This window comes from Ambystoma mexicanum, chromosome 12 (genome assembly GCF_040938575.1).
Source record: "Ambystoma mexicanum isolate Mex_15411 chromosome 12, UKY_AmexF1_1, whole genome shotgun sequence".
Classification (NCBI taxonomy): Eukaryota; Metazoa; Chordata; class Amphibia; order Caudata; family Ambystomatidae; genus Ambystoma; species Ambystoma mexicanum.
In genome coordinates, this window is record NC_090936.1 from 1,101,257,677 (window position 1) to 1,101,270,867 (window position 13,191).

A 13,191-nucleotide genomic window follows, 5' to 3' on the forward strand; every position below is an offset into this window, starting at 1 on the left:
CTCTTGGAAACAGTAGTTTATCCAAGAGAAGGTATTTAATCCTTTGGGAAATCTGAAAGACTTCCCTGTGCCACTACACTGAAGGTGCTGTGTGACACAATGTAAAGATGCCTATGGTGTTTGTCAGACTCCATACTAGCAAAGAAATGGTGTTAAAATCATAAAAATACATGATGGAGTGGGGAAAAGGTCTTTCTCCAGGTAAAAATTAAGTTCTAAAATCCAGCAAAGTTGCTGGGGGTCTCTAAGGTAGAGGGGAATTAGCACATTTCTGAGAATACCATTACCGACACTCAGCCGGGAGTTGCGCTCTTACCACAAGTGGGGAACTTCGGCAGGATCAGGTGGCCCGCATCTTCATCAAGTGTTGCAGACCCCAGATCGATCTGTTTGCAACAGCAGCGAACTCCAAATGCCAGAAATTCGCCAGCCGGTTTCACCAACCGAGGCGCATGGGGGATGTGTTCTCCTTCCCATGGGAAGGCCTGACCCTATATGCATTCCCACCGTTGCCGCTACTGCTGCAAGTCAGCAATCAACTCGAACATTGCCAATGCAGGGTGATACTCGTTGCCCTGGCGTGGCCAAGGCAGCTTTGGTACCCGGACCTTCTCAGCCTGTCGGTGTTGCCTCCGGTCATTCTGCCAGTGGTCGTGGACCAGCTCATCAGAGTAGGAGGCGCAATCCTGCATCACGAAACAGGATCGCGGAACCTGAGGGCTTGGCTCCTGCAGCCCTAGAGATCGGAGGATATGAGTTGCCGGCGGACTACAGAGAGGGTTCTTGCCAAGGCCAGCGCGTCATCGACTCTTAAGTGCTACGGGTACAGGTGGAAGTGTTTGGCTACGTGGTGCCGGTCGCAGAAGATCAACCCTCTGAGGGTCACAGCCCTGTAGAATCTTACATATGTGTTGTCCTTGGCCAAGACTGGGCCGGCACACGCCTCGATCAAGGTGCATCTGGCGTCTATCTCGCACTACACCAGGTCTCCAGGACGATCTTCTCTTTGGTCCCACCGCCTAGTCAAGGAGTACCTCAAAGAACTGTTTCGATTGTTCCCGCCGGTGAAGGCTCCTGCCCCAGGGTGGGAACTCAACCTGGTGCTGACGAGGCTCATCGGGGTTGGGGGGGGGGGGGCTTTGAGCCTATGCATCAGGCCCCTCCCAAGTTCCTCTCATGGAAAACTGCTTTCCTCATGGCCATCGCATCTGCCAGGAGGGTGATGTGATCCACGCCCTATCCTGCACTGATTTTCACAAAAAGAAGGTAGTGCTGCGGATGCACCCCTCCTTCATGCCAAAGGTTCCGTCAGAATTCCACCTCAACAAGCCTTTGGTGTTGTCTGTGTTCTTGCCGAAACCTTCGTCGCCAGCTGAAAGTACTTTGCACTCGCTGGATGTTGCTCATCCTCTGAGGTTCTATGTGGCACGCCCTAACAGTTTTCGGAAGACGTCTCAACTGTTGATAAACTTTGGGCCTGTGAACCATGCATGGGAAGGCCTTGTCCAAGGCTTCTATCTCAAGGAGGCTCTCCGGCTGTATCGCACACGGTCATCGGTTGGCAAACCAACCGCTGCCTGGCTGTCCGAGAGCGCATTCCACAACAGTGATCGCTGCGATGACAGTGTTCCCGTCTGGTGTGCCCCTGCTGGATATCTGCAGGGCTGCTACTTGGAGGTCCACGCACACCTTCACAAGATTCTACTGCGTCAACAGGGATTCCAGAGTCCAGGGTCAGCCAAGCAGTGCTACGCAACCTGTTCGCTTGAAGGTGAGCCTGTTCTGGCAGTACGAATAATTGCTTGTGTTGAGCCTTGCCACCTCCCGTGGTTGTGTAATGTACTGCTATGTATTCTTTATTCATGAGAATGAGCATTCATGTCTTGTCTTCAAATCTCTTCATGGTCTGCCCCCCCCCCCTTATCTCTCCTCCCTTCTCTCCTTCTACTCTCCCTCCCCGTTCCCTCTTATCAGCTGACCATTTCCTTCTCACTTCACCTTCTCCTCCCTGTGCCTCCTCCCGTTTTTGCTCCTTCCAGCTCTTGGCTCCTTTACACTGGAACTCCCTTCCTCTTGCCATCCGTTCTTCCCCCACCTTCCCTTCATTCCGCACTTCCCCCACCTTCCCTTCATTCCGCACTTCCCTGAAATCTCCTCTTCTCCATCCTCCTCCTTGAATCCCCTACCCCCTTCTACTTCCCCCTTCTTCTCCCTTTCCCTGACTCTCTCTCTCCCTCCCCTCCTCTACCCCCTTCCCCCCCTCCCTTTCTCCCTCTTGCCCTCCTCCTCCCCCACTCCACCCCCAACCTGTCCCTTCTCCCCCTCCCCCCCTTTCAGTTAATTGCTCTTTCCATTGTTTTGTTGTTTGATTCATATTGTTATGCTTCAACAGTTTATCGTTCATGTATTATGTATCATGTTCTTTGTACAGAGCTTTGGCGTAAGGTGCTTTATAAATCAATAAAATACAAATACAAATCCATGCTAGACCCCATGCTGGAGAAGGAACAAGTTACTTGCCTGCAACTATTTTTCTCCAGCATGGGCCTGACATGGATTCACATGCAAACCCTCCCTCCTACCCCTCTGCTGCTCTTCTTGGTCATAATGCCACTGTCTGTGCTTACCAAATCTAAAGATGGCTGCCAGAAGAGGGGCTTAGGGAGAAGGCAGTCATTCGCTGGGGGCAGTATGATCCGGAGTACATTGATTGGTTTAGAGGAAAAATACAGTTTGAAAGTGAAACAGTTTTATTCCCGGCCTGACGGGGAATATTCATGAGCATGTGAATCCATGCTGGACAACAATATTTACAGGTAACCAAGTTGTCCTTACTACTTCCGATCAGGCAGTTATAGTGGTTTCTTCCTGTGGTACTACGTGTACTACTGGTCCAAACAATGTAGCTGGGTGAGAGAAAGCAGGGTCACAAGGTCCTACGTGTCGATTTCCTATTGTTTGCTGGGAGTATTTTTACTGCCTATATTTATTTTTGGGGAGTATTTGCCTATTTCTAGGGAGTAAAACTAGCCGATACACCCCTTATATGTAGGGCTGTTTGACTCTGTCACTACCATAGAAGCTTCCAACTCTGCTTCGATAGTTGGTTCTTGAACAGGGTTAGCGAGGACTGCCAGTAAGACCATTTAATGATAGGGTATGCAATATAAAGGTGTTTGTTTATTGTCCAACAATTTGTATTTGTTGGGACGTATGCACCTTTTGTTTCCAGTGTTGCTGTTCTACCCGATTGAGGCATCACATTGGGGGGAAAAGTTATTTTACTTTGAAACCAATTGCTTTCTCTCTGCTGGTCTTGCACTCCAGTATTCAAGATAAATTATTGTATGTGTTCAATGACAACCTCCCCACGTCAGTCTCTTGTTACTTATCATATAAAGGCTTATTGTGTGTATGCACAGTGGTATTCAAACAAGTTCAGTCAAACTGTAAGATGTAAAAATGCTACGGCTACGGTCCCAATACCGTTATCGCCATGCAAGAAAACAATGATGTACTTGCCCTCCAACCAGGATCTCCTTACTTGCCCGTGCAATTGAGTTTAATGGGTGCTTCATGCCGTCCAGGATGTTTAACATGAATAGATTGGGGTGGGCGCGGAGGGGCGGCTCTCGAATGTCTTTCCCAGTTGTTAAAGGGACCGCTGGTCCTTCCAGCTCTCTGCTGTTGAGAAATGTTTCCAAAGGAGTCGTTACTCTGAAGGGATTTTTCTAGAGTTCTGCTTTTCATTTATTCTGGAACAGTGGTGTTGCGCATCTTTGACCTTAGAATTTGACAGTCTACTGTATCCTTCTGATGGTGGTGGTTTTCCTCATCTAAAATATTTGCCCCTTTCCTTTCCACTCTTATATGAACATTCTACTGATTCTAGAAAATCATTTGTTCTGAAATGGGTAGATCTACTTGTTCTGTTTAGGTTGTTGCAGCCTCAAAATGGATATTTTGTCTTTCGGCAATCTCTGAAAGACTTGTTTTGCCAGAGTTAGCCTACTGGAGGTTAACCCTGAATGGACACTTGTTGGGCCTAGCGCGTGAATACACTTAGACAACCCTATATTTCGGACTCCTGCATATCATTTGGTAAAGGCTTTGATGTGCAATACATGTTTTGAGCCATATGCTTGCATCTGTATAAGACGTGTTTGTGCAGGTTTATCTGTCACGGCTACTGGTACCCTTTATTCATATTTTTATAGTGCTTGTCAACATAAATCGTTTAGTCTCAAGCCAGCTGTATCTCAGCCTAAACTGACCTTTTTGTGCTGGTAAGCCCTGTCCCCTTGCTCTAACAGTATATTATAGTTGTCCGAAGAGATTTTCAAAATTTACCCCTGTGCTCTGCATTTGCCTAATTGGAATGTGAATGATCTTGCTTTTCTTGTGGAACCACAAAGCCAATACTGTGTGATTTACAAAGTAATATGTAAAAGACAGGGGCGTGGCCAGCAGCCGTCGGATGTAGACTTGCTGCACCAAGGCTTCCGAGCCGCCCTTTGTAAAATCCAGCAAATATCTGTTTACCCTTCCCAAACAGGGAATTATTCTTTGTATTGGAGGTTCTTGGTCCCCTGGGGAACGTTCAGAAGGAGTGCGAGGGACGGCAACATTGGGGATTTGCAGCATAGGTGGCACCATCTTGCCATGTTGAGTGGAGCAGTCTGATTGGGGCCATGCCGACGGAGATGGCGGTGAGCGCACCTTACCCTGAGCGGCTTGGCAGCGAGAGGAACTGTGGCATACTTGCATCCAGCAGTGACAGCCGGCGTGAAGATTGTACAGCGCCAGGCGTTGCATGGAGGTGGGACGCTGCTGTAGTGTTATCAGCGTGGGCCGTGGCAACAGCCCGTCGGCTCGCTGATGCCTCTTGCGGGTGAGTCGGTTCACAGATCAGCATAATTGGCAGAGGTTGCCGTCAGTGGGAAGAGCCACCATCCGCCTGCTCTTGCAGGCACTGAGTATCCATGCATCTGACTACTGGGACTATTTTGGGCAGAGCGCCCTCTTTGAGATTGGAGATGCAGAAGGCGCAGCAGGCCTCACTGTGCTGCTTGGGAGGTACGCATGAGGCATATGGAGGAGTGAGGACTCCCAGGGAGCCAGTATCTCTTGGTGGGGTCAGGATGGAGTACTTCAACCCCCCACTGCTTCGGGTCAGCACTCGAAGAGTAGGCACTCCCTATGGCACTAGAGGGAGGACGCACTCCTGGCATTACTACTAGACTGCATTGCTTGGTGACGCTGTAGCAGCGTGCTAGGCTCAAATCATCTATATCTGCTTTGACATCAGGCCCAACCGTACACAGCAAGTTACTGTGGTTAAGGGGCAACAGAACATGGAACACTCTGGGGGGCAAAACCTAAACAGTGTCAACATGCGGTGGGGGTGTCGGTGGAAACTGGGGGGTGCCTCCCAGGTCATGGGACGTGTGAGTACGGTGGAGGATGAGTTGGCAACTATGCGAGACTGGATGAGGGGCTTGGTGGGGGCGATGAGGATCCTAGAATCTAGAGCAGAAGATGCAGCGGGCGTTCCCAGATGTAACATCAGTCGGGTCGGGGTGCCAGACGATGTGGAGGTCCCGCGCATGGAATCGTACATAGTGAAGCTGATCTTGGAGACGTTGAAGGTTAGAGGTCTTCAAACTATTTACGATTGAGCGGGCACATCGGATGCCGGGTCGACCCTCCACCCCAGGTAACCATCCGAGAGCGTTGGTGGCTAAACTGCTCAATTTTCGAGATTGGGATGCAATCCTATAAGAGTCGCGCAGAGTGGATCGCTTTGAAGTAGGCAATGCAAGGATTTCTATCTTCCCATACTTAACACGAAGTACAAAAATTGAGGAGTTAATTTGATGCGATTTTATTTTTTCGCTGCTTGCAAGAGGCACATCTGAAATATATGATCTTTGTGGCGAAACTGAAATTGTTAGATGAAGGGATGTTTCATTTATTTTTTGCGCCACAGGAAGCATGGCACTGGCTGGATATGTGGCTGCGCCATCCTGAGGCGCGGAAGGCAGGGGTTTGACATAACCGCTGGGACACAGGGGTTGTGAGCCCCGAATGGGAGGAAGATGGACTAAGTTCCTTTAGGGCTGTTTTTGGCTTGGATGGGGGATATTTGGATGTTCATTGATGGGCTGTAGGGTAGGTCAGGGGGGAGCATGGACAGGCTTCCCTCCTAGTGAAGTGCCCTGAGACCTTTGGGTTAGTGTTGCGCTATATAAGAAATGTATTAGTGTTGAGGGGTGATGCTGGGGGGAGGGGGGTGGAATTCAGGGGGAGGTGATGTTGTTGTGGGAAGGTGGGGTGGATTTTCAGGGTAATGGGATGTTTGTTTACTGGTTGTTTACATAACTAGTTGAAGACTAGTCAGACTAGTTAAAGTACGCAAAGTGTGGACTGAGTGATACTAGCTGCCACAGGGATGTTGAGATGAACATTATTTGATGTAATCAATGGGTGATCGAAGGTTACGAATATATGCACCTGGAATGCTTGAGGTCTGCAAAAGGGGTGAAAAGGGCTTGGGTGTGAGTTTTTGAAGGGCCTAAAAGTGCAAATGGAATTACTCCAGGAAACCCATTTGCAAGGGGTGTATTTGCAGAGATTGGAGAAATGGTGGGGGGCTGGTGGGCGGCACGTTTGGGTCCTCGTATTCTTCCTTTGCTAGAGGGGTTTTAATTTGGGTGTCTTCAGGTGTGCCGATAGAGGTGGTTGGTACTGTTTGCGATTTTGAGGATAGGAAAATGGCCCTACTGGGCAATCTGGAGGGGGTGGATTTCTGAAATGTCAATTCGTATGCCCCAACACAGAAGATTATTTTTCCCCTTCAGTATTGCGATTGGTGGGGCACTACAGATTGGTATATTTTTGTGTGGGGGCAGGTATTTTAAATTGTGTGGACCATGATCTGGACCGACGGAGACCGGTCCCGGCGAAAACCCAGGCTTCGGCCTCGTGTCAGGTCTCGACCGACTTGGACTTGGTTGAGCTATGGAGGGTAAAACACGGGCAGGAAAGGCATTACCCCTGCTATTCTAAAACTTGTAATTCGTATTCTTGCTTGGACTATCTCTTTATGGGGCAGGAGTATTTTCACTGGTTTGCGGATTTTGTGAGAGTTCTGTCGGAATGTGTTTGGGAAGTGTATAAAGAAGCATTCAAAACTCATCTAGAAGATATTTAAAGCATTGTGGGTTTATGTAATGGAAAGAAAATTGTAATTGCTTCTGCAATTTTATGGGCAAGTTCGATTAGTAGCAGCTCCTCATTTCCCTGAGGTAGCTCCTGCACACTGGGTGACTCGTAGCCATGACCTGCTTTTAACTTCTGATCTTCAAATCTTTATTTATACTTTGTTAGGGATAGGGGCTGCCCCCCAGAAGGGTATCTCAGTGCTCAACCTTCTTTCTAGCATAGCATTCTAAGGACAAAATGTTGAATTTGAGTTCATTTGCATACCCACAATGCCTTTCTTTTGTGGTTCCGATCTGGAGGTAAACTTCCAGCAATGGTTACTAAGTGGCGTTGTGGTATGTGAGACTTGACTCAAATGGAATATAATGTTTATGTAGGGGAAGAAGGGTGAAGTATATGCAGGAGATCTTGCGTGGGTAGGAAAGAGGGGACGACCCACAGTTGGAAAAAAAAAAAAAAAGTCATCGTTCAAAAATCGAATTACGATACCAAACTCTGGATGTTGTAATCATATAGAACCCGTCCAGATCGTGGTGGGGTTTTATGTAGAGGTTGAATAGGATTGGGGGAAATGCAGGATCCCTGACACTGTATTCCACTTGCCCCATATAGGATACAAAAGCCTCAATTTTAACTCTTGATGTCGCAATCCCGTAGCATGTATTTCGAGATTGTCTTGGTGTAAAACTTTTAATCAAATGATGCCAAACCAATCTAGATTTTGAGAACCAGAGGAAACCTGCAATTCTAATCCTAAAGACACAATCCTTCAATGTTTCGAATGTAGATAATGGATGAAACTCAATGAAAATTAATAGATAGGTTTTACTTTTTGAGCTGTCACATGAGGTATGCAGGCCTTGTTGATGAGACATAACAAAAAGTCACAAACATCTTTACTCCACAACGCACTTTAATCCGTACCCCTTTGGGGTGTGAGCGTAAATGTTCTTACCACCTCCACAAAGACCCAAGTACAGTAAGGCTACAGAACGGTGGTCTTCAAACCGTTGAATGCACGCCCTAGCTGGATATTGAACGTTTTCCCTTTGGTTAGGCGACCGGCACAAAGGCTTCAGAAAGGACTGTCTTGGTGAGTCAGTTTGGTTTTGCTATTGGCAACATGCGCTTTTAAAAGGGGCCCATTTTCTCCCCTCTCGTTCTACCCAATAACAGTTTTTAAAGTATTAACTGTGAGAAAATCAAAGACCACGTTAATTGGGTGAAAGGTAGTTTCTTCCTACAAGCCCTTCCTCAAACTTAGTTCCCTATCAGTTACTAAATATCCCTATATGGAGCTCTACATATCCCTAAATGCATCTAGCTAGCCCTGGTAGTACGCTGGTGTGCCGCCTATCAAGGTAAAGGGATGGCGGCGAAAACTTGCCCTAACCTCTCACTACTTTCCTAAATCCATAAAAATGAGTGCACACTTCTGGGAGTCAACATTGTTTGTTTTTATTAGTATAGCTTCCATTAGTGACTTATCAAATTGTTTAAATATTGAGAGTTTTAGTGACTCATTCCATATGTATCATCACAATTCGCTTTTAAATTGCACAATGAAAACTCAAAACAAAAAACTAATCTAGATTGGACAAGCTTAATCTAGATTGGACAAGCTCAATTTTTGCGTGTGTTGAGTCATGGGAGTCAATCAGCCCGACCCTCTATTGACCAACTGATTACCCGACTCCCATCACTCAGCACACTCAAAAGTTGAGCTTGTCCAAACCAGATTCAGTTGAGTTTTTTTTGTGATTATTGATCTTCCTACAAGCCCAACATTTTATTTCTGTAAAAATATAAAAACCTTGTGAGTTGCATTTGTGGGAAACCTTTCGTGAAAGGAGCCACCAATCTCGCTGTTGCCAACCTCTCTTGGTGCATAGGTCGCCCATGATAAAGTAATCCAGACGTAAAGAATGTTGGAAAACCAGTGAACAAGCGTAACGGTTCCATTTTAAATGTGAAGGTTTAAATGAACGTGTGACTGCAGTTGATATTGAAGTGTTTACCGCTATCAGTTACGTACGTTTGTGTCCGTCTATATGTATTGTACAATAAACCTGCTTTAGAGTGTGGGGAGCACTTATGAGAAAAAACGAAAAAAGTTCCTTAATTGATTTGGATTTGTTTTGGTTTTCTAGCTTGAACTACAAACAAAATGTCTTTGTATGACGATATGGGCGTAGAGACCAGCGACTCCAAGACTGAAGGCTGGTCAAAAAACTTCAAGCTTCTCCAGTCTCAGCTGCAGGTGAAGAAGGCGGCTCTTACTCAAGCAAAGGTGAGGACTTAAGGCAATGCCTCAGCCTCTCTGCACATTGCCAATGCCCATTACCATTGTACCTGTTCTTCTTTTCTCATGCTTTAAATCATTTTGGTTAACATTCCAGAGTTCTATGAACATTAGTTTGTGTTTCTTCAATATGGCACTGCCGTGTTGCACTGTGACATCTCCCATGAATTGCATGTGGTTGCAAGAATGTCATGTCCGTGCTAAATGCTGGGTGGCTTCCAATGTGTATGTTGTGACCACACAATGTGTATCATTTGATAATTTACAAATGTATTTATTGTTCGCTTGTTAGGTGCTTATACAGTAAGTATATTCTGTTTCAAAGCGCCCACAGGGCAACAGGGAATATGAGAATGAAACATTAAAATACACACACAACAAAAAAAATGCAGTGGAGGAGAAAAAAGGACGAGCCTACTATGCCTTTTGAGTATTCAGAACGTGCAAGTGCAGCAAGGAAGAGGGGCCTAGGGGGGTAGGTGCGGGGTTGTCCAATCTCGTGTTTGAGCCACAGATGAAGTGCATAGTATGGTATGTGCTGAATGTCCTGGAGCCGCCTCCGTGGAAAAAGTGCAGGCCTTCAGGACGTAGGCCAGAGGGTGCCGAGCAAGTGCTGAAAGGTAGACGGAAGCTGGGGCGATTGGGTGTGGAAGGTCCAGGACCCCGAGGATGCAGAGGACACCAAACACAGCAACTGTGAGATTCGCAGAGGAGGGAAGAAGGGAAGGAGGAGGTAAAGAGTGAAAGCGAGCGTCCCCAGATAGCGCGACCCTCCACGCAATGGAATGGAAGTTTATCTAAGTCAAATAGGGCATGCAAAGAACTCTGCAAACTCCGAGAGCGCTCTGTCAGTCGCAAAGACAGGCGTTTATATTTACAAAAAGTATCATAGGCGCCTACACACTATAGGGGGCACAGGTACATGGGGATTGGGTGGCGTCGACCAACTATATGTGCACCTGTGATGCGTCGCTTTGCGGTTGGTGGACATCGCCGGGTGCCAACATGGGGTGGGCAGGTCAGCTGGGCTCATTGGGGAGGTGCTGTTAGGCCAGGCATGGTCAGTGTCATTGATGGAAGTCTTTCTTGGCTTTCTGCCCTAATGGCCATGCGCACCCCCTTCATTCAATGCCGCAATGTCAGTTGTCCTGTAAATCCTACAATAGGTTATTCTACAGGTTAATACAACACAGGAGGAATGCACATTAGGTGGAATATTTTGACGATGCATCAATACATGGTTACTGTTTTCCTGTTGACTAGGTATCATAGGCCATGGGGTCGGGTCTCAGGGCACGGGTAAGCTGTCCGAGCTTTAGATCTCGTTAGAAGTAATGACCGATGCTTTTACACAATGTTGGTGCAATATAAGGTGTCTTATTTTACAAGCGTCATTAATCTGGGGTGACCTGGTGGGTCGTGGGACCTATGAGGGGGCACCTCTGGCCTTTGGTTACGGCTGGGTTTTGCTGCTGGGCTGTAAATAATTCAGGTGGCTGGTTGTGGCCGTGTGAGCTGCGGGGGAACATGAATGCTTGAAGCGGCTCCAGCCGAATTGGGGGAGGTGAGGCGGTGTAGCTCGGGCCTTTGCTTTCTCTGGCAGGCTTCAATGGGAGCGGAGGGGAAGTGACCTTGCATATGCCCACGATGATACTCTTCGATATGGTTGACAGCAGTAATACACGTTAAACTCGTACATTCACATTTGATGGCATTCTATGTATCTCTTTAAACATTTTACATGAGCTCACAATACTGTCGCGCTTGTGCTCCTTTGCACTCTAGCCACATCAGTGTAGTCATGACATAAGGACTTGGTATCACTCTCTTTACGTTACCTCTAGAGAAGCACATAGTAGGAGGCCAGGGGCACCGAGTGTGTCCACATACCTGAGGGAGTTTGAGTATCGTGACCATGTTGTCACACAATAACACTCTTCTATTCTTACAGTGTTTGTAGATTTTTGACAAGGGGGTCGTGGTATAAGATTGAGGCTTTTGTTTCATCAAGGACAATTTACAGTTATTTTCCAAGCCAGCCCCGCTACCCGGGTCACGCTGAGGATAATGATGCACTGCGGAAGGTGAAAGATACAGTGTTTGCTCTAACACTAGCTCATGTCCGACTGTTTGTGGGAGCGGGCTTTCAGCGGATCTGCCAGGGAGCGGAGGCAACAGGGGTAGGCGAGGACTCTCTGAAGGTGGGGGCCGTGCTGCAGCGCACGAGGAATCATGTCTTAAGATGGCTTTCTGGTTTTCAAATTGGTTTCCATGACCTAGCCTGATACAGTACGTTTGGTCAATTTGTCGGCCAGTGGTCCACCCGCCACATGGGCCCTGGTGGCAGGGGGTCCCCTGACGAGTCATGGACATCACAAGGAGGGGACTGCAGGGCAGGGGGGTCTCTTTGACCTGTCCTTCTATACAAGAGGAAAGTCTTGGAGCTTCCGGAATTTGAGTAAAAGTCCTGCTTAAGACTCAGAGGAAGGGGGAGGCTGATCCATAGGAGGGAGCCTGCTGAGGAAAGAAATCAGCCTCCTGCTCTGTTTAGTGAAATGCTTTACACACAGGGTTGGTGCCAGAGGAACATGGAGGTCTAGAGAGAGAGTATTTAGTAAGAGAGAGTTGCAGGTATTGTGGTCTTTGGCCCCAGACAGCCTTGTGATGATGCAGAGGGATTTGGTTATATATTTTCACTGGCATACTTTTTGTAACCTTGGACTTTCTATCTTTTTCCAGGAATTTCTCTGTCCTTCTACATTTTTATTTTGCCCCAAAGCACATCTGTTGAATTGATCTTGGTTGTATGGCTTTTCCTCATTAAGGGAACAGTCAACCTTTGGATGTTAAAATTGAAAATTCGCCATTTACACTTTTTCAAAATTAATGGCTTATTAATGAGTGCAAGTAACTAACTTGGATACCATACACTTTCCATGTATAAGCCATCTATAATTATGCTGTATTAATGTGCACTATAGCAACAAATGGAGTGAGCTTCTGGAATCTTAACACAAGTTATGCTGTACTCTGTGATTCTAAAACACACGATATGTACTAGAGAGGTGAAAACCGGATTTGTCACTGATTCGTTCAGACTGTTTTTAAAGGTAAATTGGGAGTAAGGGGGGAATACTAAATAACATTTGGGAAGCTGTTGGAAATTACCGTGGTGTTGGTGACAAAGCCAGTAAACCTGTGCTTGCTGTCAACCAGGACAGAGTTTCTGCTGTATTCTGTGGCTGATGATCTTTGTTTTGGTTACAGACCCAGAGGTCAAAACAAGGCTCGGTCCTAGCTCCTGTGATCGATCTAAAACGAGGGGGCTCCTCGGATGACCGACAAATCATCGATACTCCACCACATGTGGGAGTTGGTCTAAAGGTAAGACCGAATTTGTTTTCAGGTACATGTTAATTCTCCTATCTTTGTTTTTGTTTTCCTATGCTGCTGCTGCTGCCCGTTTAGTGCTAATGATCTGTACTGTTTGTGCCCTTTATTCGGCCCCAAGGTGAGGGCTACTGGGTATGTGCCCCTTTTTCTCCATGGGCAAATAACCTTGCCCATGCTGTATTCTCAGGGTCTGCTTGGTGAAAGCAGTGACTCTGGATGCTGCGGCACCATATGTGGCCACTGTACTAGAAGGGAAAGCCTTGTTTTGCTCC

General features: G+C 47.0%; 1 protein-coding gene across 1 annotated transcript in view; it reads left to right on the forward strand.

Annotated features, from left to right (window-relative positions):
• The window catches only part of RBM17 (RNA binding motif protein 17), a 390,734-nt gene that overhangs the window by 40,330 nt on the left and 337,213 nt on the right, over nt 1–13,191 (forward strand). Inside the window, exons 2-3 of the mRNA XM_069629662.1 lie at nt 9,375–9,514; nt 12,794–12,910. Coding sequence (XP_069485763.1) covers nt 9,392–9,514; nt 12,794–12,910 — 240 coding nt within the window. The 5' untranslated portion in view covers nt 9,375–9,391. The remainder of the gene's footprint in view (nt 1–9,374; nt 9,515–12,793; nt 12,911–13,191) is intronic.